This window comes from Ailuropoda melanoleuca, chromosome 2, assembly GCF_002007445.2.
Source record: "Ailuropoda melanoleuca isolate Jingjing chromosome 2, ASM200744v2, whole genome shotgun sequence".
Taxonomy (NCBI): Eukaryota; Metazoa; Chordata; class Mammalia; order Carnivora; family Ursidae; genus Ailuropoda; species Ailuropoda melanoleuca.
In genome coordinates, this window is record NC_048219.1 from 170644180 (window position 1) to 170670162 (window position 25983).

Here is a 25983-nt window from a genome sequence, read left to right on the forward strand (position 1 = left end):
TTCTAATGGAGAGACCAGACTTGAGATTTCCCAAGTTGGTCTATTATTCACATCAGGCTACCATGACAGCTAGTGCATTAGCTAAAACAAAACAAAACTCTCTAAGAGATGTTTTTGAAGTGATACCTGCACTATTTTTGAACAAATAGCAAACGTTAATACTTTCCTCTTGGTGTAATTCCATATCTTATATTAATTTGGGACAAATGTGTGATACTATGTGTAATGATTAATATCAATTCGTTGTGTGCTCCTGTGGGAGTCTATGCTGGAGTATCCTGGTAATCCTATGTTGGTTCCAACATACAATAGCTCGTATTCATGCTGGAAAGAACAGCCTGCTGGGGATGGGGCTGAATGTTTCCTACAGTGTCTCTACAAAGGAGAAACTCTGCCCCTGTCTCTTTCTAGCCCCTTCTAGATGTCCACCTAGAGAAGCTGCTGATTATCTGAATGGTCAGGGCTTCACACACTGGAAAGTATATCACAAAGGAGCAGGGTACTGGCTTGAAAGGTGATGGATCTTCATAGCTATATTCTCTATTCCAGCTTTGCCATCTGGTTCCCACTGATATGTGGCCGGCATACCCGATTCAAGGGGAAAGGAACAGGAAGCTTTGTTTGCGTTTCTTGATCTGAGTCACATTCTCCAATCTAGCTGTCTTACCATGAAGAAGCCCTGGATGTAGATGAATGACCACCACATGCCCAGCTATGTGTAGAGTGCTGTGTGACATCCCATCCAGTTAGTATTCTTTGTGGTCACACTCCCTTGATTGAGGATACCACAAGGAGAGGCAAGGGAAATGGTAGGATTAGGGCACAAAACCTTACCCAAAGTCCTTAACATTGACAGACATTAAGTTTTCTTTACAATAACATCAAATGAGGTGCTGACTTTGGAAACAACAAAAGTTAGTCACAGTTTTGAATCATAATGGTACAGAAGCAATGAAGGAGCATCTGAAATTTTCCTGAATTTTCAGAAAGTAATTTGTACTGTAAGAGCTATTTAAACTACAGAGAAAGCATAGAGATCAGCAGTTTTTAAAGTGACTCCTGGGCTCTCAAAAGTTCCTAATTGGTATTTGTAAAGGGTTCTATTAGCTTGAAAATATATGAGCATATTGGTTTGACTACTACTACGGTCTTAATAAAGACTGTAATTTTTACTTAAACCATGTAATTATATGGTAAAAATATTAGGCTTTCCTTTTAAAATTCCATTTATTCAGGCCACATTTGGTGTCCAGAAACAGAAACCTATTCCATCTGAGCTAAAGCAGAAGTATGATTCATTGTAAAGATAATTATCCCAAGCAAATCCAAGGAAAAGAATACACAGCCAGACCTCATGAAGCTGGTGAACCTGACTAGCTCTGAAGACTTCACAGCAGAACTGTGTGGCCCTCTCTAAGTTACTACCTTTACCATGACCCAGACACCAACTTACTCAGCCATTTTTCTCAGAGCAAATTTTTTGACACCGTTAGAGAAAATCTAATTGGCTCCCCTTGAGTAAGGTGTGTTTATTCTAGTCCAATCAGTTGAAGCCAAGGTGGTGAGGACAGCCAAGCAAACATGGCCACTCACATCCATGCCTTAGGTATGGCCTGTGGGAGGAAGCAGGCTCTTTTAGAAGCACATATGGGCAAGGATGCAATGACTGGCCACTGTATTTTAATGTAGTTTAAAAAAAAAAAACAGCAATTGACACCAAACTATATGAGAAAATGGGGCAATAAGGAAACCTATGAGCGGATTCAGGTAACACAAAATGATCGAACTCACTTTTTTGTGTGTGTGCTGTCACTGTTATTGTCTAGCATAACATTATCTATGATGGAAGTCAATCTTTCAAACTATTCTTCCCTAAATACAGGCGTTCATGGGTCTTTCCACATTTATTACACTACCAGATAACTTTATAGTTGGTCTAATTTATCTGTTGGTCTTCCACACTTTTGTCTTCAGAATCTGTAAAAGGAGGAGAATGAGAAGGTGTAACTATTTAAAAATCCATTAGTAACCTACGTTTTCATTATCTTTTCATTTGCTGTCCTCTTTCTTCTGTTTCCTGGATTCCTGTGTTCAATGTGATTCAATTGAGGGAGTGTGTGCGAGAGGGATTCTATCTACGAGGGACATCAAACCGCAAGACCGTCATTAGACACTTTCATATAGCAAAACTAAATTCTGGCCTCCCTCCTGACCTTAATCTACTTCTATGTGCAGTGTTGCTTGGTTCCTTTGCTTCTCATTCTGAATTTTGTTTGCAGCTACATTGTCAGTTCCATTTCTTCTCTTGGCCCTGCTTCTCGTCTATGTACCGATTCTAATTCCCCATAGTTAGCCCCACTCCAAAGCCCATCATCCTATACATTTTCAGAACAGAAGGTACCAAGGATTTGTTCATTTTATTGGACATTCAAATAAGAGTATGGAGGCATGGGTGAATATCCTGACTGGTCAACCCCAGCCTCGTTTTCATAAAATACCATGCCAACTAAGTTATAGACTTTGAAAATCTGGACTTGCAGATTTATCTGTGTCCATTTACTTTCTTATTCATTCTAAGGGAAGAATTCAGTTGCCATTGACATAGCCCTGGTTATAAACGTAGGAAGGGAGGTTCCAAAAGTGTCAACAAGCAAAGCTGGGGATGTGAGGGGTGGGGGAAGGGTCTGAAAAGAACTACATATGGGGGACACTTGATCTCTACTCAGTTCTATTAGTATAATAAGAAAAGACTAGTTAATATTTTGTTTCCCCACCTACCATTTATGGCTTCTTGACTGTATGGCTTTTCAGAGATGGGTTGAAGAACTAGATCTAAGAAATCCACTTCTGTAAATACAGAATGGGCAGAATGGAGATTTTAGTATCTAAAGCACATTGATTTTTGAATTTAGTCTCATTTTCTCCTATCCTGTTCCTTCCACTCCAAGTTTCTCTGAATGCCTTGTTCTTGGGGAGCTGCAAGATGCCCGATCACTTTTATATGGAGTCTTGAGAACTGGACTACATTCTTCTGACCACAATGTCATTCTCTCAGACCAGACAACATGAGTCGTGACCATTAGCTCTACAGAGATGGTCTGTGACTTGATTGATTTAGTGTCTGACATAACCAGGTCTTTTTCCTCATCTTGGATTAGATCAGAACACATTCTATCCTTATATTCTGAAATCAAAATTAGATAAAACATATTGGATTTAGAATATAACTAACAACTAACAACTATGAAATGTTCTAGGTCAGTGTTTTTCAAACTTTGTTGACCATGACTCACAGTGAAAAATGAATTTTACATTATAGTCCAGTACGAGCACTTGGATGCTTACAATAAAACAAAAAAAGTTACATGAAACAGGACTTACTCTTTTCTTATCTTTTCTACTCATCTTTGTTTTTCTTCTCTATTCTAGTACATTAGGGGAAAAAATCTGGTCTTCTCACTTACTCTTTTCTTATCAGTTTTATTCCAGTTCAAGGAAAAAAATGCCACTTGTTAAACTGATTTAATTACCCACAAGTATTTTTTTCTTTTTTTAGTAGGCTCCACACCCAGCATAGAGCCCAAAACAGGGCTTGAATTCATGTCCCTGAGATCAAGACCTGAGTGGAGATCAACAGTCAGATGCTTAACTGAGCCGCCAGCATCCCACCCACAAAAATTTTTTACAACCCACTGAGCCCACACTGTGGAAAGCACTATCAAGTGATGCTTGATTCTAATGCTCATTCAACACATAGCCCCTCAAACAACCTGAAATCAGCCCCATTTTCTCTACCTTCTCAATACTAATGTTCTTCAGTCAGTGTAAGATTATGACTTAGTAGAGGGTCTAAGAATCTAACATTTTATTTATTTATTTATTTATTTATTTATTTATTTATTTATTATTTATTTATTTTTAGATTTTTATTTATTTGAGAGATTGAGAGTGAGCACAAGCAGGGGGAAAGGCAGAGGGAGAGGGAGAAGCAGGCTCTCCACTGAGCAGGGATCCGATGTGGGGCTCAATCCCAGGACTCTGGGATCATGACCTGAACCCAAGGCAGATAGTTAACCGACTGCACCACCCAGGAGCCCCAGAATCTAACATTTTAACTAACAACTTGGATTGTTCTGATGCCTAAACTCCAAAATACATACTCCACAATTTGGCTTTTTTTCAACCATTTTGGAAAGCTGCCAGTCACCTTGGTCATGACAGATCTGGCAGTTTTTTCTCAGTTCTTTCACAGGGGCCTTGGAACCCTCAGTTGTGTCCTTGAGCATTGCTCAATACCATCTGTGCTGACTGGAACAACAGTGCTGCCACCCAGACACTGAGAGATACTGTCTGACTGGGCCTCTTAAAATACGTGTTCTCTCTGGGACTGAGCTCACCACACAGTCCTCCAGACAGTGATTTGGGCAGCTCCATCACCCTCTGGGGGCCAATGAGAAAGCCAGCTTAGTTCTCTAAGCCTGACGGCATCCATTTCATGCTTGTCTTGCCACCCACCAGCCATTCTGCTGAGCTCTCAACCAACTAAACTAGAAATGACCTTCATGTGCCTCTTCTGGTTCTACTCATCCTTTCCAGATCCTCTGCTCTAGCCCAGCTACTGTTTATTGTCTCCTGAATACAACTTTAGACTGCCTTGGGTTCACACTTCTGGTCACACCTTGGCCACCTGAAATGCCTCCACTGCCCACATGTCTCCTTCTGGTGGGGTACCTTTCACAGCTTCTCTGACTCCTCCACCTGCAGGTTTCTTTTTCACTACAACATAAGTAATTCCTACGCATCCTTCAACACTCAGCTCCCATGTCCCTTCTACTTGAAAGCCTTTCCTAACACTCCTGTCCCTGTCAGGAGGCCCCCAATGTGGTTCCATTATACTCAGGCCTCTCTCTACATACCACTTCCTTCTCAATAGGGTAGGTTTTTTTGTTTTGTTTTGTTTTTTTAAGATTTTATTTATTTGTCAGAGAGAACGAGAGAGAGAGACAGGCAGAAGGAGAAGGAGGCTCCTTGCTCAGCGGGGAGGGCTCAATCCCAGGTCTCTGGGATCATGACCCGAGCTGAAAGCAGATGCTTAACTGACTGAGCCACCCAGGAGTCCCTTTTTTTTTTTTTTTTAAAGATTTTATTTATTTATTTGAGAGCGCTAGCAAGAGAGAGAGGGAGAGTGAGCACAAGCAGGGGGAGAGGGAGGGGCAGAGGGAGAAGCAGGCTCCCTGCTGAGGGCTTGATCCCAGGCCTTGGGATCATGATCTGAGCCAAAGGCAGATGCTTAACTGACTGAGCCTCCCAGGCACCCCTCAACAGAGTAGTTTTTGATTGGTTTTGCTGTTTCCAGCGCTAAATGGTAAACACTTTGAGAGTAAGAACAACATTTGATTTATGTTCATATCCCTAGGACCTAGTGTGATCTCTTTCTTTCTTCCTTTTATTGTGCTAAAAACATACCACATGAAATCTACCTTTTAAACATGTTTTGCAGTGTACCGTATTAACTATGTATACACTGTTGTACAGATCTCTAGAATATTTTCACATTGTGTGACAGAATTAGCAGAGTTTCTGAATAAATAAATGATCATTCGGTTATCTTTAGCCATCTTAAGTTCCCAACTAGATTTGAAGATATGACTGTCTTCTCCTGTATATATCACAAGGAACTCTCTTTTCCTTGTGCGTTTCTAGATTATTTATTATATACTCTCTTTCCTTTTGCCCTGTCTTGTTTTGTTTTATTGAGCTAAGTTTTAATTCATTGTGCATCTTGGCATTTACTTCTTCGTATTCTCGGGGCTCCTTTCTCCAGACATATCTGTGTGGCTATAACTCTGCCATTGTGTCCCCCAGTGTCTCTCACAGTGACCAGTATACAGAAGGTGCTCAATGAATATCTCTTAATTTCCTTCAAGATTTTAATAGATTTTTTTTAAAGATTTTATTTATTTATTTGACAGAGATAGAGACAGCCAGCGAGAGAGGGAACACAAGCAGGGGGAGTGGGAGAGGAAGAAGCAGGCTCACAGCAGAAGAGCCTGATGTGGGGCTCCATCCCATAATGCCAGGATCACGCCCTGAGCCGAAGGCAGACGCTTAACCGCTGTGCCACCCAGGCGCCCAAAGATTTTAATAGATTTTAAATGCAATCTGATTTTGAATATAGGATGAGGGTGATAAAAGACTTAATTCCACTTTGTGGCTAATAGATGATCAAATTCCTTTCTTCAAAATTGAGTGTTAAACCTTGGATAAAAAGGACATTTTTTTTTTCAATTGATATACCTACCATCTGAGACTCCTTGATTTTCCTGGTTGTCGTATGTGGTAGGTAAGGTGGTATTTTCATCTCTTTTGGCTAAGTCAGTCTCTAAAAGTCAAGAGATTAAGCATTAGATTAATCAAGAAGATTAAACAAATCTCATGCATGAATCACCTCATTGATATGCTATAAGCAGAGATCTCTAAACTGTGCAAAATTCTGATTATTTTCAAAGCTCTGATCTTGGAATCTCTGGAACGGTGTTTTGGGCAAGGTCTGAAGTTTACAGAATCAAGATCTCTATATCTACTATCTATCTATCTATCTATGCCTTGACCTTTGTTAATGAAAGCAGCATAAAATCAGGTTATCTTTTTCACCAAACCCTCTATAAGGCAAGTATTATGGAAAATTTAGGATTAACTACCAAAGGAGTCAAATTTAGAATGACTGCTTTATAGCCCATTCTCTTAAAAGGAATTTGCAGCTCTACTCTGCAAAAGCAGGAAGCCACACAGAGGGCTTCTGAACTCTGGGAATAAAAGTGTTTCAGTGAAAACCAACTGCTCTTCAGACTTCTGCGTCTGTGCCCTTGGAGTCCATGCTGCCTTTGGCTTTTATTTGCTCTTGTCCATTTCTGGTGACTTGACCACTAGGTAGAACCAGGTCTGAATTCCCAAAGCCCATCCTCTGCCTAGAACCTCTTTTCCTGGAGGTCTGGTCTCTCTGCCCTTCCCACACTGCCATACTTTGACCTCACTAAATGGTCGCTGGTCTGGACCAAGGACAGTCTTCTGTCCCCTGCCAGGTTCTTTTTACCAATTAATTCACTCTGAGAGGCAGTAACTATTTTGATTGGGTAGAATCTGTACCATACTGGTTGTTAAATATTTTCAATATTTAGAGATTAAAGAAAGATGATAGCACTTCCTTGTGAGTTTAGGATTAGAGAAACTGCCAGTAAGAAAAATAGGCTTATTGAAATGTACTGATTTTTTTTTTAAGCAATCTAAAAGTAAATGGAATGTTGTAGGTTGGACTGTGTTCCCAAAAAGATGTGTTGGAGTCCCAATCCCTGATACCTGTGAATGTGACCTTATTTGGAAATAGGGTTTTAGCAGATTTAATCAAGTTAAGGTGGGGTCGTACTGGATTGCAATGACTGGTGTCTTTTAAGGAGAAGAAACAAGACACACATGGAGAGAAGACCGGCATGTGAAGACAGAGGCAGAGATTGGAGTGACACAGCTGTAGCCCAGAATTCCGAACACTGCCAGCAGAAGAGGCAGGGAAGGGTGCTTCCCTAGAGCCTTCCAAGGGGCCAGGGCCCTGCCACACTTTAATTTAGGTCTGCTAGTCTCATTTATTCACTAGAGAGTAAGTGTCCGTTGTTGAAGCTACCCAGTTTGTGGTCATTTGTTACAGCAGGCCTGGGACATGAATGCATATGTTACATACAACATTTATAAGGTCATTGTATTTTTAAGATGTGATTTCTTTAGCATTCTTATGAGATGTTTTATTTAGAAGGACACACTGAACTTGGCAGTTTCTTTTGTCAATAATTTCATTTAGAAATGATAAAATGTGGATTATAGTCATCAATATTCAATAGCAATTCAGTTTTAACAAATATTTTTAAAATTTTTAAAAAGATTTTATTTACTTATTTGGGGGAGAGAGACAGTACGAGAGAGAGAGCACACGAGCAGGGGGTAAGGGCAGAGGGAGATGTGGGTCTTGATCCCAGGACCCCAGGATCATGATCCAAGCCCCAGGATCAGACACTTAATCCCCTGAGCCACCCAGGTGCCCCAACAAATATTTTAATTGTCTTTTAGTAGCAGCTCAATAAAACATCACATTGAAAAGATTACCTGATTGATAGGGCTGAAAACTGATCAAATCTCCAAGCGCAACAAGTTTCTCCTGTTGAAAAATTTTATAATCAGAGAAGTAAATGACCACAATTGCTAACTTAATCAATCTTCAATAGAAAAACAATTTGGGTCTTGATTTTTAAGTAACCAACAAATATTTTTAACATGCCAGACATTATGTAACCTAATGCATAGTGTTTTTTTGTTGATGTCTTCAAACTCTTACTGCCTCCTGATCGTTTTTAGGAAGAAGATGCAGATTGAACTCACAGAAAATCAGTGTATGCCTTGGCCCAGAGGAATCAGTTTACGGTCATTATCAAATCAGCGTTCTCATATCGATTCAGACATTACCTGAATGAGATCACTTGTCATTCTGGTCATTATTTGTTCACTGATTTCAATATCTTTGAGATCTGTAAGAACTACCCAAGTTCCGTTCTCAAATTTCACAGGCATAGAAAAGACAATCCCTTCAGGAATACCAAACTGGCCTGTAGTGAGCAAATAGAAAGCAAAGCAAAATGAAAGCACTCAAAACAACAAACCCTTCATGTTCAGCATTGTAGAAAAGGACAGAGATCATACATGATTTTTAATTGTGATGGTGAACTAAATTTCTGAGAATTCCTCTCCCAGGAGGATTGAAACACTTACTCTGGAAGTATTGACTGAACATCTCTCCGGGTTCTGGCAACTCTCTTTTTTGTGTTTCTCTCTGAAAGAAGAACCACTGCTCCCTCTTGTTACCCTTTCTGTCCCCTCTGGCTTGGTTCAGACCCCCTGCCTGTGCCTCAGGGGCTTATGTCTTTCTCTGCCATTTTGTCTAGACTCCTTTTTTCCTGCTCCCTTTGGCCTTTCCTTGCCCTCTCGGTAGTCCAAGACCCCAAGATATTTGTCCACCTGGCCTTGAGCTCTTCTAGCCTGCTGTGGTGGTCCCATAGCTATGGTGTGAGGCCTGGGTTGGGAGGGAGAGGGGTTGGGGAAGTTGATGATTTCCCAGGAGCTCCCAGGGCCCAGTTTGGATGTGTTGCAAATAAAAAGATGGACAATACTTACTACTAACTGTGCAACATTCAGATAAAATTGCCCCCCCTTTTGTGCCTCAATCAAATGAGAAAATTATTCTTGCCATCCTAGTCATCAAAAATGTTGTCAGTAGAACAAAAATGTGAGGATAGTCAAGAAACCAGGACCTAAAAGGCCTTTCCTTAGAGGACATCCGAGGTTCTCTGTTCACTCCCTTTTTTATCTGTAAAGAGCCAGCCTTATGAGTGGACAACCTAAGAGAGTCTACCTACATGGCTTCAGAAAGACAGTAATGACATGCCCTTCATGTCCAATATTGCATTGTTTATTGGTGAACTCCTACAGGGATTAATTAAACTGTTACCAAATCAAGATAAGGTTTTAAATGTCTATTACCCTAAAAAAGTAACATACTGATTTGATTCACCTTGTTCGTTAAAAGCGTGCTCATGCACCTTCCTGCGACTGAAACAAGATTCGTTGAGTGTCTGACCATGAAGTAAGTAGCAACAGGAAGATCCAGCCAAAGCCCTGCCCTCAGGGTGCACGCCCTCTAACGGAGGGGACTTACGCACTTAACCATACCACCAACGAGAGCAGGCTGGAACGTGCTCTCTGACGGAGAAAAAAATGCTATTCCCGTACGGAGGAGAGACAGATGAATTCTGACTTGGGGGACTTGGGGAGATCTCCTTGAGCTGCACTATCGTCACTTGAATAACAGGGAGGATGGTGGTTCCCCTAACAGCATAAGGAACATAAGAGATCAAATCGGAGAGGAAGACAATGAGTTCAGTTTGGTGTATGTCGGTCTGAGGTGACAGCATGACGTCCAGGTGGCAGTGTTTCACAGGCTACAGCTCAGCAGAGAGGCCCAGGCGGGAAGCTTTAGCCGTGAATGAGTTTGCACAAGGAGAAAGTAAAACACAAAGGGAAGAGATGATTTAGATCGAACCCATAGGACACAGAGCATCAACTCTTCTCTCTTCCCTACTCTTCAAGAATGGTAGAAGTCCTCTGAGATAGTTTTTAGCAGATGAAAGCGGTAAGGTTGTAAAACTGCATACACAGTTTCTCTGCGGCTGGAGAGCAAGCTTTCCACATTCCCACTGGCGCCCTAAGATTGGCGTCTTGACGTGCCCTTCGTATCCCAACCCTGCGTCTTTGCCGCCGTGGCTCCCGAGGGATGATCTTTCCACACTAGTCTGCCAGGTAAACGCTAACTCAGACTTGAAGGCTTCCTGGAGAGTCACCTCCTTATTGAAGTCCGTCCTGATTGCTCCTGCCATCTGCCTCAAATCGACCTTGCTTTCCCTTCTTCAGCTGGGATACAGTGAGAAGGGCTTAGTGGAACTCTGGGATACAGTGAGAAGGGCTTAGTGGAACTCTGGAGTTTCTATAGCCAGCTCTTTTTCCCTCTGCTCTAGGTCTCCTGTAGGCAGTGGCCAGGTCTAATCCCTGTGTGTTCGCTGCACATTCACACAAAACATCGCAGAATTTCTGAAAGGCTGAGTGAGTGCATGAATGAATAAGCGAGTATGGAAATGTGGGAGTCCAGACAGCTTACAGACCAGGTAAGGCAGAGGCGGGGACACAGAAGCAGGAGCACGAGGTATACGTGGAGGTTTGAAAGCAATCCAAGACAAAAAAAAAACCACCACCAAATTTACCTTCACTTAGTACTCCTAAAGACACGATCTCCCCAGGCGGTGAGCCATGGTACCAGTATTTCAACGTAGTGGCGATACTGTGTGCAGCTAAAATGGCTCCGAATTGTTTTCCCGTGGCCGTCTGCTTTTGAAGAGTTTCCACATATTGTCTATTTACCCACTCACTATAAGGAGAGAAAGAAACGATTTTATAACAGAGGGAGAAAGGGGAATAAAATAATGTTCCTTGGGTCAATGGATCTCAGTATAAGAAATCATCTCCATAAAAGAGAAATATGACTGCCTGTGCACCTTCCTTCTTCAGGCTTCTTCAATCCTGTAAAAAGTCAATCGAAAAGCCATGAAGTATCACAGAAAGGAATCCCCGAAGTGTCAAATGAAAAACATGATAATAGAAATACGGAACACAGAAAAGTGGTCAGACTGCAAGAACAGTTACTCTCATTACGAAGAATTTATTCCATATAGACGTTATCTTGGAACCAGTGGTATCCTTCATTCTAAAGAAAAGGATGTTGCAAGACATTGAATTATGCACACTGAGAACTAGGGAAATAACTAACCTGTTATCATCTAAAGTTTAAATTCAGGAAGTAGTCCAGCTGGACTAGAGCAGGCGATAGAGGGCTGCCCCTGCTAGGCCAGTGCCTACAGCCCCGGGAGACACTGCCCTTAGCAGAGGAAGCACGTGCCAGGGGGGTGGGCTTGGGGCCGTGTCATTCCTGGGCATGAAGTGCCCCTGGCCTGAGGAAGGGGCAACAGAAAGGAAATGCTACAGCTGGAAAGGGGCTGCACAGCTTAGAACGGTGCTTCAGAGCCGCTCCTCTTCTCCCCTTCCCCGCCCTGTCATAAAGGTAGGGCTGACTGCAGTGGGGAGGTTCTTGGGGCGTGGCCTGTACTAAGCCGTTTCATCTTCCCAACCACCCTGTAAGGCCCACGCTATGGGACCATTTCCACTTTGCAGATGAAAAACCTGAGGCACAGAGTGGTGAAGTAACATCTCTAAAGTCACACAGCTACAACGTGGCTGCTTGAGAATCCCAACCCAGGCAGCTTGATTCCAGAGACCTTGCTCTTCCCCAGTCCTTGGTGCTGTCTCTCCTGAGACAGAACACCCACCATGGCCTGGGCCTGCTCACCATCTTAATTCCTTATTCTTGAAAATGTTTCCACCGATTTCAATTGGGATATTTTGCTCTCTCTGTGTTAAATAAGACTCACTTTGCAGATGCTTGCTTTAGAGATACATTTAAAGTAATATGTGAGCTACTTTAAGGATAGTCTGAGGGGCGCCTGTGTGGCACAGCGGTTAAGCGTCTGCCTTCGGCTCAGGGCGTGATCCCGGCGTTACGGGATCGAGCCCCACGTGGCTCCTCTGCTGGGAGCCTGCTTCTTCCTCTCCCACTCCCCCTGCTTGTGTCCCCTCTCTCACTGACTGTCTCTATCTCTGTCAAATAAATAAATAAAATCTTTAAAAGAAAAAAAAAAAGGATAGTCTGAAATATAAAAATTCATAATTGCAAAATCAAATATACTGGGCGTGGGGATTGATCAGTTACGATTCTATAGAATTTTCTGTATCTTCAATAGAGCACATAAACAAAGGTGTGAACAATGCCGATGCCACGTCATTTTTGTACAAAGATTTCTAAGATGAGTGAAAGGCTCGTAACAACTACTATGTACGTATCCAACATTGTTAGTATACTTCACTTAAAAATATACCATACCTATCAAACATCAAGCTCAAAACAGGACGTGAATAGTTAGGAGGTCCCCAAATAGCACTCTCGTATCTGTAAATCCTGGCTTTTCTCAGATCAATGTAGTTGTTTCCACTAATATTACCCCAAACTATCACATTTTTGATGCCTGTGAAGAAAAAGAAATTTAAAATTAACATAATAATGAGCATTAATTTAAAAAATTGCCCGTAGTCTATTTTTGTCTGTGTGTTTGTTTCAGGATTGATCTTTTTGCTATAAAATGATCTAAGTTTATGTTTCCCCTGAATGTACAAATGACACGGATGATTTCCTGAATCGACAGGGTTTGGCAATTCCTACTCATGCTCGTATGTAGGCCACATGAGTGCATTTAAGAAATACTGCAGTGCTCCCTCAAAGACATCGCTACTGAAAATTACACCACTGGTGTGGTCCTAACTTAACCACTCTGCTTGCCACTAGGAGAACTTTTTCTCTGCTTTGGTTCTGACAAAGAGTTCTTGATTCTACACTGGAATAGATATTTGGGCAAAGCACTTAACTCCTGGGTGGGTTTCATTTCCTGCAGAAGGAGGATGTTATCATGAGGCCCCTGGGTACATGCAAACCAACAAGTAATTGAATTAGCTTCTATGTGTGAGGCACTTTTAGGTGGAAGGTTAAGACGGAAATAGCCCAAATCCTCACAACGTTCTAGGGGTGGAGGGGAGTGGGTAAGAAAGCAACTACTATACAAAGTGACATGTACCGTGAAGGAAAATAAGAGAGTAGGGGTTAGAGAGAAATAGGGATTAAAATTTAATGTGATTCTGAAACTGTGGATCTTCTAGGAATGTTGTATCTGAAGTGAAAATAAATAATTTTATTGATTTTTAACTTATTTATTTGCTTAAAGACTTAATTATCTTCCAAGATCATACCACTTCCTACACTTTAAATTCTACTGTTGTGCATGAGGTAAGATTGCTGTTTGGTTTCAAGTAACATAATATCCTTCTGACTTGGCTCAACTAGGAGGAGTTCACTTTTATCAGACAATAACAAGTTGAGGTAGGCAGTAACACTGGTGCATGCTCAGGGGCTCAAAGATGCTATTCTCTTGGCCTGTCCCTCATGGTCCTAAAACAGCTGCAGCAGCTCCAAGTATCACACTCTCACACGATTGTGCTCAAAGGCAGGTGGTAGGGAAAAGAATTTTTCTTATCAGACTTAAGGCTCTAGATAGCTCTGCTAGAGAAAATCATAGTGGACATCTGCTGTTTTTCCTCCTAACATTTCTTCCTACTGTTTTTCTTTAACAGCATCCCAGTTTTCCTTTAAATAACTACCCTTTCTTAATTTCAGTCCATATGGTTTGGTTGGGGCTGTCCTCACCCCTCAGGTCTATCAATAGGCATGAGTCCCAGATTCCAGACTCCTCGCCAGGATGATTGATTTGGAGATGGGCAAATGGCCCAAGCCTGGCCAATGAGATATTATCCTGCTACTTTTATACATTTGAGAGAGCAAGACCTCTTTCTACGGGGCAAGCGAAGCTATGAATGTATGTCTGGAGACATCAGTGGTCACGTTGCCACTTTGTACAGAGAGCCTGCCTGAGAATTAAACCAATGCTAAAGAAAGCAGGGCCGAGTGATGGGTCAAGAGAGAGCACAGCCAGTCCTTACATCATCGTTAGAGCCCCAGCATCCATCTATGCCTGAAAGAAGCTCTCTCTCTGACTACTGTCGCTTCAAGTGGACTTCCTGTCTCTTGCAACAGAAAGAGTTCCAACCAAGCCAATGCACATGGTCTGAGAAACAGGCCTATGTGTGAACTGAACTCAAGGGATATCCGGGAAACACCTGCTACTCTCTTGGCATCTGGACTCTTCTCTGAATGACTCTCCTTGATGCTTTTCTGATTTCAGGTCCCTTTGCTCAACTGGCTTTGTTGGTGTGGAGTTTCTCACTGCTGCCCTGCAGACCATTCCAATCGACTGCTATCCCTCCAAAGTCTCCCTTTCCTTTACCCAACGTTTCTCCATTTCTCTTTCTTCTGCTTCTCATATGCTTTATTGGCTTTGGGTACAGGAGAGCTTACAATTTATGGCACCACCACACCCACACGAGAGCCGCTTTCTGGTTGAAGGCCCCCACCTTGTTTTAAATTTTGTAACATGCCTCTTCTTGGCACTTTGATCAGCGTATCAGAAATCTTTTTGATAAAACAGTGTCTACATATCCGTCTATAAGGTTGGTACAGAGATAAAATGATTAGAAAATGTTTTCCTTTCCTACTGAATAATTTTATAGCAATTTGGCTAAGGTAATCACTGAGCCTGGGGGTGAGGCACTGAAGATTTGTGTGCAAGAATACCAGAAGTGATGGTTCTAGGGCCTCACTGTAAAGCAGTGGGTGATACAGCTCTTGCAATAATGTGTTAGGGGCTGCCTGAAGCCCATGATGGCCCCAATTTAGAGCCTGCTAGGCTCACATTTCAGCGTTTCCCCATCGTCTTGAGAGAACGCCTTGCACCTCTCTGCGTTCTCAGTGGGCTTTGCTGCATCTGCTTCATCTAAAGGCACGAACTCTAAAATTTGTCAAAGATGATAAACATTTTCAAATACAGCACTCCCCTTTTAAATTCAACAATCCATTTTCTGCTCCAGTCTCATCCTCATGTGGTACCAGTTCCAAGACTAGTTGCGGGCAGAAACTGATCAGATAGCAGAACCCTGTGGACAAGTTTAACACCCTTGCAAGTGTTCACCATCATGTGGGTGGGAAGTGGGGTGGAGCCAACTTACGCACACCCCTGATGATTTCTTTTTAAAAAACATCAATTACCTTAGTTGACGATTATTATGGAAAATCGAAATATTAGGTTTCAAATTATACATTTTTAAAATGATGGACAAAGTCAGCCTGCCACGAAAAACAGTAAAAAAAAACAATGTTTGCACCGTAGTCAAATCACACAGTAAGGAGTTCTTTGTATCTGCTTCATACTTTCTAGTCCAGATATCCGGAATAATCCTAAAGGGAACGGTGTTCTTCCTAGCGGCTCTGAATTATGTTGTTGAGAACCAGAACCAGAAACAGAAGCTCACTCACTTGAGGGGGTCGTTCTCAGTTTTCTGGCCAGCACAGCTCTGGCTCGGCCTTCCACGCCCAGCGCCACGGCGACAATGTTGTGGGCCACGTTTGGGGCGTATCTCATAAGCAAAACCGTTTTCAGATTCACAAATGTTTTCCCTCCCACAATAACTCTGACGGAGTTGTGAGCATTCTTCTCGATCAGGTACCCATAGAGCCTGCACAGAGGAAGCCTGCTTCGGATGCAGTCTTCTAGAGTGTGTACCTCCTGGTCTGTGACCTCGTCCAGGATGATGATCACGTGGGCCTGGCGGAAGGCGTCCTCCACTCGGGTGCAGATGGAGACGCTCCGGAGCAAGGGGGCCACCAAGTCCCGAGTCTCTGTTACGATAATGTGGAGATTTTCTTCTGTCTGCTTATTGTCAAGTAGATTCAGGCTAATTTCCGTGTGCATTCCAAATACTTCGCCGCTTGTCAAGATGGGAATTAGGCTGTAGCAGGCAGGAGCAGATGCGCTAATAAAAATGCAAAGCCGGATTATGAACAGTTAAATCTTTTGCTCCTGCTAAGCCTTTATTGTTAACAGATATTTCTGCAGGTGCATTAATAGGCTGGTTTAATATCTTCAATAGGCATACAGAACCGCATAGACTTTTTAAGGCAAGAAAGCAAAAGTTGAGCAAAAAAATTCTTACTACTAATCTCTTGCTCTGGCCATCTGAAAACAATATCCAAATAAGAAATGTCCCTGTTTAAAAGACTTTTCAAATAAAATAGAATATGCAGAAAGCAACATTAAAAGCATGAATATTAGGATGCATGCAGGTGTAGTAAGAAAGAAGGGCAGTGTGAGAGACACAGTGGGGGGGGGATAGAGAGAGAGCAAGAAGAACAGCAAGAGACACCGAGAGAAAGATGGGGTGCGGAGACAAAAGGTGCTAACGAAGACTGAATGCGGTGAGGAGCAAGAGAGGAGAAAGAGGAAGAAGGAGCAAAACTGAGGTGTAGTCTAAACCCTGACAGGTTTGTTTTCTGCTTTTTCTAAGTTTTGACTGCCAAGGAGGTATCCACTTCAAAGGTGGCCATCTGGAGTAAACACACAGCCAGCCACACCGCTAAGGAGCCAGGGGCCTTCCCACACTGAGGCTCAGTTGTCTTAGAGACCTCTCATGTCAATAACTGGCCAGCTGGGCTGCTTGTTGTTTCTCTCTCCAAGCTTTAAATTTCCACTCCTAGGTTTTAAATTCGGGAGTACAGAGTGAGCCGACGAAACCTAAGTCCCCCACTCTCAACCCCAGTGAAAGCAGAGCGCTGGGCCCATGTGTGCTCACATGTTCTCTCTTTCCCCTCACCGGTGACTTCACTGTGTGGCTCCAGGGGTGTCAAGTAATTTCCAGGATGTGGAAGTAACAAACCCCTTTTCCCCACATCTCCTGATGGTTATTGCTGAGGGTGTCTTGCAAACGTAATGAGAACCACAGGTTGGTCCAGTCACAACGTTGGTTACTGAGGCGGGGACACAACACGAGGTTAGCTCTAGCGAGTGGGAAAGAGGGGGAGGGCAGCAGGCCGTGAGACCAGAGTGGGGAGAGGAGAAAGAAAGCGAGGGAACAGGAAGGAAAGGCGGCAAGGCAAAGAGCAAGAAGGCATCAGCCGACAGCATGAGAGACACAGAAAGAGGGGACAAGAGCTGGAGACAGCGTTGTCGAAGTAATGATCTTTGCTACACAGCTGCTCTTAGATTTCGTATGTGTGTATATATACATACACCTATAATCTAAAACTTAAATATGAAGCTACATTGGGGGATATGTACGTATATATTCACATATCTATACATGTACATATCTATACGTACAAATCTCAAACTTGCCATTCAGATGTTCTTCCATCATGGACTTAATCCCACATTATTGTCCTTTCTAAATATAACACCCACTCTCATGAGTCTTGGAGTTTGACTGTCCCACCTGGTGATCCAGACCTGCAAGGGGTGGACGAGATCTTTCCTGGTTTCTTCCTCCAGTTCTTTTTCTCTGTGTGTCTCCAGGTTCTCTTGAGCAATTACCTTCATCAGCTCAGTGGTCATACTAGAGGTAACACCATAGTAAAGCTAAATATTAGGAAAGAAAAAGTCAACACTGACAATGATTATAATGGAAAGTTCTTGTGTAAAGCCAGAATAGAATAAAGAGAGCAGAGAGAATACTTTGGAAAGCAAGACATTTGAAGAACAATGTGAGAGAATGGTAATGTTTTGAGCAGACAAACCAACTAAATCCATATACCTGGGCGTATTCCAGGAACTCGTTATATCCTCCCAAAAGCAACGCCGCTCCTCCACGATCCAACAGCTCTCTCCAGATGATGGGGGACTTTTTGTGACTCCACTTATTCTTTTCACACAGATCTTTTAACCACTCCTATTGAATGACATTCCAAGGGAAGTCATCCATTGAATCTGTCTCAGAATTCAGTTCCATACTTCAGAATTCAAACACAAACTAGCTTGTTTTTTTTTTTTTTACTACCGCTGAGTATACATAATAAAATTTAGGTATCTTTACACTGTCAAATGTAAATAGAGAAAATAGTGGTGAATGAAGTAACAAGTTAATCAAATACGAAAGACTATTCTTCAAATTCGCTGACCAAATAAAGGTACTGAGGGTTGCTTTCTTTGCTGAGGAGACTGGGAATGCAAGTGGTTAGCTTAAAAGAGAAGCCAAGTCTTCCAACTTACCTGATTTCAAAAAAATTCAACTGGTTCTTCCCTTGATCTTCTATGTGAGATATTTCCAGTTTTAGGGCCACATAAATTTGATATCGCTGTCCAAATATGTGGATATTGTTTGTCATTCTGACTGAATTAATGAGCTAAAAGTTATCTGTGGATTTCTAATAGTATTCATTAGAGAAAGCTTAAATCATCATTATCTGGTTTGTGTAGACCAGGCCTTTCAATAACAAGAGCTGAGTAGAGACAGAGAGCAACAATCCTGGGAGTAAAGTACATGACAGCATTCTTGTCATTGGGGGCATGTGTAATGAGGCTAGCTTACACGTAAAATCTTAGATGTTCATTTCTCTTGATGACGTTGAAGATCTCTCTGCCTTTATCTTCCCTTAAAGCAAATAATGCTGCTGTGAGGATTCCACCATGGTTCCCCCAGTCATTACACAGCCTGACCAGTGAAGTGCCAGGCCTCTGGAGTGAAGGGACTCTGCCCCCAAAGACCTTCAGCACCAAGTGGGGCATGTTGATGTCTTGGTAAGACTGGGGAAATACGTACAGGACTGGACTCTGAGGGTACAGAACCAAGAGTGGAATGTAAAGTTGGACGAGGGAGAATTTATCAATATAAATCACCATTCTGCAATTCAAGGGTGCATATCCTGGCAAGCACCTCAGAAGACAGTGGTAACACATTGCTAGGACAGCTCTCCAAAGCTTGGAGAAAGTGATGGTTCATGTGAAATGAAACAGAAATGCCAGGATGTCCACAGAAGACAATGGAAGAAGGAATCAAAAAGCTTAGAAAAATGGGCATGCTGGAGTGGATATGCTACCATGGAAGGCTGGAAACCTACTAGTCCATTATGTTCTTCAGAAGGGCCTGGAGGACACTACATTCATTAAAATGATAAGAACTGCACTGGTGACAGGTTCTCAGCATCACGGAGAAGCCTGGTGTGGCTGCCCATCTGAGGCCAGGGCTATTAAAGGACATGCTGTTATAGAGCTGGACTCCCTGATAGAATCAGGGATGATAGAATCCTGAAATGAAAGAGGCCAGCGGCAGTGCCCACCAGAGAACATCGATTGTGATAAAAGCACGGAACAACGCAGCAGATAAGGTGACTTAGCTGAAGGCACAATGGACTCACAAGAGACAGAGGTTATGCTACGGCCCTAGATACAAGCCACCGCTCACCACAGCTGATGGAGCCATTGTTGCTGCTAAATGTCCAATGTTCTGGCAACAGAGACCAACACTGACCCCCTGAAATGGCACTATCCCTCAAAGACACTAACCAGCCTCTTGGGGGCAAGTTGATTACTTTTCACCCCTTCTACCCTAGAAAGGGCAGTAATTCATCTTGACTGAAATCAACATATATTCTGGGCAAAGAACTGCTTTTTCTGCTTATAGGTCTTTGGCCAACCCAGGAGCTTATAAAATGTTCAACTTAGCAACATGGGATTCTGCGTAACATCACTTTGAACCACTCTGGAGTAAAGCATGTGTGGGACTGGGCACGTAACCATGGGATGCACTGGCCCTATCATATATCACATCACCTAGCAGCCTGATAGAGGGATATGACAGTCCACTGAAGGTGCTTAGACGTTGCTACCTTGTAAGGATATGGCTCTGTCTTTCAGGATGCAATATACACCATGAGTCAATAAGTGCTTTCCCCACTAGGTGATACATGAATCCAGGAACCAAGGGATGGAATTGAGTGATCCTGCTTACCATCACTCCCAGTGGCCTGCTTGGAGAATTTGTACTTCCCCAAGCCCACTTAACTCTAGATTCTACGGGTCTGGGGGTGCTAAATTCCAGAGGTGCAAGGGTGTTTCTATCAGGAAGAGTTCCATTAAACGTGAAGCTTTGGCTGCTGCTTGGTCCCTGTGAGCTCCTGTGCCAAAAGACAGCAGTCAAGTAAAGGAGTTACCATCCTAGAAGAAGTACCTGGCCCTGCTGATCAGGGGCATGTGGCCGGGAAAGAATATTTGGCAGCCAGGTGATCCACTGGGGCCTTCTTGGTACTGCCTTGCTCAATTTTGACAGCAAATGTACACGTGCTGCAGTCACATCCAGTCACATCCTGGGGACTAGGACTCCGACCCCTGAGGATACAGGTCTGGGTCATCACACCTCATAAGTCACCTAGACCAGCAGAGGGTGAGGGCGATTGACACTGGATCATAGACAAGAATGTTGATGAGTGTCAGTGACAGCCCTAAAATGATATGCAGTGGAGACTATGGTTCCTTTCACTGATGATCCTCTTGTCGAGTTGCCCCAGGGAAGATGCCACCCAGAACCCCAGAAGAGCTGCTCCCAGATGGTATGAACTTATTATATAGAGCGTGTGGATCCCCAAGGCACAACAACTGGGGAGCTGTAGCAGGTCCTGTCATATGTTGTTTAGATTCCCCCTTTTTGAGGGGAGACCGAGATACTCATTCCCTGGGTCACCAGGCGTACTTACTGCTGACGGCTCAGTGTTGAGTCTCTCTCTAGGAACTGACTCAGAGAGGTTTCCTTGCCCAGAGTTAAGTCCCCTGCCCAAGGGCAGCCTGCATCCAAGGACTGTTAGTTGTGTCAGTACAAAAGCCCTGCCCCCTTGCATGTATTTAGGGTATCTCTGAAGGGCCAGCCCAGCTTCCGAGGTCAGGGCTGGCTGAACCCTCTGTTGCAGTGGCACAGTGGTTCAACCTCTCCCGTTTCACAACACTGCTGTCCTCATTCCTTCCCAGGGCATTGTTCCCAAGAGCACACCCCAGTAAAGGAAACTCCTTTCCCCAAATCTCTGTCTGTTTGTGGGGAAACACAGTCCCAAAGAAGGGTATTTCAAATAAGCAAGTGTGTCACGTTGTTAGAAATCAAATGAAGGAGAATGAAAAGGATAATATAGGTTAAAAAGGATAATATAGGTTACCTGGATTCTTGGGAGAAAAAAAAAGCTAAATTTACTCTACTGATTGGTTAGGGCCTCATTTGTTTTACTAGGTACAAGGAAAAAAAAAACGTATAATGTTCTGAGACTGCTAAGTAGGAATTAATTTTATTAGTGTTAAAATATCAGCAGTACATGAACATTCATTATTGGAAGCCCATCTGATACACTGGCTAACATTTCATTAAATCAGAACACATTTTTGTGAGTGTGTGTGTTTAACAAACAATAAAGGCTTCTTACCTCCCAAACACGAGGATGTTGTGTAATCTTATGTACCCGAAAATTGGGAAGATTCTTTTGTAAGTAGTCTGCTAGGAGTTCTGCTTTAGCATAATATGGGCAATCTGCTCTACCTAAAAGAGTTCAAATTTGCAACATTTTTTTAATACCACACAGAAACTATCATGTAGTTATAAGTAAAATTTGTCACATAATTACAGAATTATTCATAGAGGTATGATATATTTTATAACATAGAATTATAGTATCAGCTGCCACCATATAAACTTCTGATTTTTATCAATAGTAGTAAAAAATAAAGTTATCTCACAGGAGGTCAGAATCTTAAGTAATAAAACGTGGAAAGAAGAAAAGGCTACGGGATATTTACTCTCCACCAGTAGTTTGCTAGACCTCACGTCCTCTAAGGGGCTGCGATGCTACTAAGCATGAACTACTAATAATGAACTACCCATTAGTAGCCACTAAAAGGCAAAGCATGAAGTGAGGAGTGATGGCAAAATCACAGGTAGATTTGATATGTGTTGTGGGGGGTGGTACCACAGGGGAGGAGAAGCTGAGGGAGAGAGAAAAGTCTGGGATAACTCCTAGTTTCTGGCTTGGGTGGATGCGCCTGCCTTTCACTGGACAGAAACCACAGGTAAGATGTTTAATTACAGACACGTGCAGCTCCAGGTAGGTGTAGCCCATCTCAGGGGATACGCCCAGCAGGTAGCTGTACCTAGGGGTCTGAAGCGCAGGCCCCACGTAAGGGCCTAAGAGACAGATTTTGCAGCCGTGAGCACAGAGGAAGTTAAAGTCACCAGAGTAGATGGATTGGGTGTCTGATGGGACTAGGAGGGGCAGGGGCCAAGTGTAGATTCCGCTCTGCAACCGTCTTCCCCAGTTACTCCCAGTCATGAGTCCTTCCACTTCATGGCGACCTCTGCATCATCAACCCTCCGAACCACCCGCTGTTGGCCTCCCTGTTTCGTTCAAATCCATGGTTCGTGAATTCAAACCATAAATTATCTTGCCCCACTACGTTTCTGGCAAATCAGCCTGGTGAAAGCCTCTCACCCTGGATGAATGCAGTTACCTGCCTTTTCTGTTGCTGGGTTCCATCTGCTAGGCACCCCTGGAGAAACATGGTAGAAGCAAGCAGAGAAGCGCCATTATAAATTCATGGTCACTAGCCTCAACTGGCTTTCAACTCTGTCAGGACATCCTTCTGTTTTCCTTATCAGCACTCTCTTCTCTTCACAATTTCCATTCCAAACGTGGCCCACTTCTTGCAAACCTCTTCTTTCTCTCCATTTTCCCACACTGTCAGAAGAGATAACCTTACTTTCTACTTTACAAAACCAAAACCAAATCAAGGATGCCTGGGTGGCTCAGTCGGTTAAGCATCTGCCTTTGGCTCAGGTCATGATCCCAGGGTTTTGCCTTCCTCCACCCAGAAATTTAGTTCTATGACTTCTGCCTCCCTAATGTCTCTCCAGTCCACTCGGTTCCTTCCATTGAGTCCCGCATCTGGCTCCTTGCTCAGTGGGGAGCCTGCTTCTCCCCTGCCTGCTGATCCCCCTGCTTGTGCTCTCTCCCTCTCTCTCTGACATAAAAAATAAATAAAAATCTTAAAAAAAAAGTGATCCAAAAGCAAAACCAAATCATACAAAATGGTATCATTTGGGAAATCCCCTAACCTCCTGCCATCATACTTACAAGCCTGTCTGCATCTGGACTCATCCTTTCCTTCTTTCTCCCATTCATGGGAGATGGCTCCTACCTCCTGTCCCGTTCTAACCTCACCACTTAGGCTCTGAACACCACCCTCTTGCTCCTTCAGAACTGCCACCAACTCTGCTTAATTGGTTAACCTCTCTTTAAGCATCTTATCCCTATTTTTAATGGTCCTTTTCCACCCTATTTTAACATAGTCAAGTTACATTTAAGTTTCTCCTGTCTTAAGAAACAAAAAGCCTATGTCCCTCTCTAGCTATTGCGTTCTACCTGTCTTCTTCTATTAAGACTTTCTGAGAGAGTTCTCTACACTTGCCATCCCCAGTTCTTCACTTCCATTTACTTCCCATTCCCCTGTAATCTGGCTTTAATCACAGTTCTCTAGTGGGGTAACAAGGACCTCCGTGTCACTACATCCAATGGATACATTTTGATCCTTTTCTTGTAGACACTTTCTTGTTGGCATTTGCCTTCTATCCTTCTGAAACACTCACTATGGTGGAGTCATTCTTAAGGTTTTCATCCTACTTCTCTGGTCATTCTTACTACACTTTGTACGTTCTTACTCCTTTATTGATCTACTAAAAGGTTAGCATCCTTCAAGGCATCTTCATACTCTATGCATTCTTGCTGGCTGATCTCCACCACTCCCTGGGTTCAAGTAGCAATCTGCACATCCACTTCAGAACTCTCGCCTTATCTAGATATTTACATCTTCCTGTATTTTTTCATCTCCCTCTGAATGTCTCATAGACTCTCAGCATGTCTAGGACAGATTTTGCCACAACTCCCCCCAGTGAATTTGCTCCTTCTCTTATGTTCCTTATGTTCAGTTATTTAAGAGAATTAAGAGTATCCAGAGTATTAAAACTACTTTTCCACTTTTTTTTTCAATGACTCATCTACCCACTTTTCCAAACCGCTGGTAGGAAAAAATTTTAACTTTTTCTTCTCCTTTGCCTTCCTCCACCCAGAAATTTAGTTCTATGACTTCTGCCTCCCTAATGTCTCTCCAGTCCACTCGGTTCCTTCCATTTCCATTGCTTACCATCCTAGGCCAGGCCACCACTATCTCCTTCCTGGACTACTGCAACTAACTGGGGTCTTGGCATCTAATCTTTCTCTTCCCGTAGAGAATACCATTCAGATAAGATGCAAATTTGATTATGTCCTCTCCTTCCAAAAGCCTTCTATGTATGTTGGATAAAGTCTGAAATACTGAATATGGCTCACAAGAATCTACATCTAATTCTGGCCTCAGCCTATGATACTCTCTTTCTTGTACCCTTTGCTACAATCCTACTAAATCTATTTCCATCTTCTAGCTTTCCTCATTCCAACCCCAGTCCCTGCCACCTATGCGTTAATCACTCTCTTCTTCCCTACCTGCTTTCTGCTAGGTAACTCTGCTTAAAATCCACTCCCTCCAGGAAGCCTTTGCCTGACTAAAGGCTCCTGCCACTGCTCGTATAGAATCTGCCCTGCTGCTGGCCCACATACAACATTCTCTGTGTCTGTGTCACTGCCTTCCCAGCATATAGTCAGTCAGTGCTCAAAAATGTTCTTCTGAATGAATAAAGAAGCAAAGGAAATAGATTTCCAGGCAAATGGGAGATGTCAATTGTGTTAATGCATCCGAAAGTTCCAATAAGGACTGGACAGCTTCTGTATAAGTCATTGGTGACTCTGGTGAAGGCCATTTCTGAAAGGAGGCAGAAGTAGAAGCCAGATTGAGCGGAAGAAGGACCTGAAGATACAAAGGCAGTCTACTTTTTCAGGAAACTTGCTGAGAATGGACGGAGGCAGGCTGCTTTTACTAAGACCCTTTAGTGGTTTTCAGGATGCCAGCGACATTTTCCATCCTTTTCCTCCATTTGCTGACAAAGGTGGGCTTCTTAAAATGCAAACCCATTAAGGATACTCTCCTGCTTAAAAAAATTTTAAGACTCCTCATTGCTTTCAAGATAACAGTTCAAACACCTCTGTTTGGTGCACTTTAGGTGCAAGGATCTGGCTGCTGCTCCCATTCTAGACCCAGGTCCAGTCACTTCCTCCATATCTAGTTCCTCCATTAGGCCATGAGTCTTCTAGCCTCTGTGCCTTTATCTGATGTGGCGTCCCTATCCCAAATCTTCACAAATCAGCTCCTGCAACACCTCCCAGAGCCCTGTGCACATCTCCCTCATTTCATTAATTACAGTGGATCAAAATTACTTGTTTACAGGCTTCTGTACTCCGTGAGACTGAAAGTTCTTCAAAGGCTCGGGTGTACCTTTTCCCCCACTGTCCCCAGTGTCCGGGAGTGCTTTGCACAGTAGCCTATCCAATCAACATCTTTGAATGAATGCGTAAGAAGCCTGGGGTGGTCCATACAGAGATTGGAGTTGTTAGAACAAAACACAGTTAAGAAAATCACTGCCCAGCGACCAAAGGGGGTGAGCAGTTGTAGGTGTTTTGAGCGATCTACAGGCGGACGTGGGGATCACTCACCCGCAAGCACGAATTTGGCCATGTTAAAGCCTCGACCCAGGAGCAGAAACCGCGGCTCCGCGGTTTCCTGGCAACCACGGCGTGGCGCAGGCGCAGGCGCACTCTGAAGTTGAGCGCGGGGTCTGGGGCCCTGCTAAAGAGTTAGGTGTTGGGGCACACTGTCATACATTGTCTTTAAAAGC

At 43.1% G+C, this 25983-nt stretch overlaps 1 protein-coding gene across 2 annotated transcripts; it reads right to left on the reverse strand.

Moving 5' to 3' along the window:
* Positions 1-1214: 1214 nt before the first annotated feature.
* MDH1B (malate dehydrogenase 1B) lies at positions 1215-25909 on the reverse strand. Of its 2 annotated transcripts, none has more exons than XM_002920500.4 (12): positions 25802-25909; positions 21593-21705; positions 17947-18081; positions 17629-17771; positions 15677-16173; positions 12584-12725; positions 10854-11017; positions 8509-8648; positions 8152-8203; positions 6302-6382; positions 2779-2847; positions 1215-1977 (listed from the first exon to the last, which is right to left on the reverse strand). In XM_002920500.4, the coding sequence occupies exons 1-12, from the start codon at positions 25821-25823 to the stop codon at positions 1937-1939; spliced, it is 1599 nt and encodes a 532-aa protein (XP_002920546.2). In that variant the 5' UTR covers positions 25824-25909; the 3' UTR covers positions 1215-1936. The 2 variants fall into 2 exon arrangements, with proteins under 2 accessions (XP_002920546.2, XP_034510951.1); XM_034655060.1 differs by lacking the exon at positions 25802-25909 and adding an exon at positions 22671-22693.
* Between the last annotated feature and the right edge of the window lie 74 nt (positions 25910-25983).

Coding starts and splice junctions, on each gene's coding strand:
- MDH1B (XM_002920500.4), bottom strand. CDS start 25,823: ATGGCCAAATTCGTGCTTGCGG. Junction 12,726..15,676: donor ACTGAGAACGACCCCCTCAA/GTGAGTGAGCTT, acceptor TTTTCTTCACAG/GCATCAAAAATGTGATAGTT. Junction 11,018..12,583: donor TTGAGCTTGATGTTTGATAG/GTATGGTATATT, acceptor CTCTCCTTATAG/TGAGTGGGTAAATAGACAAT.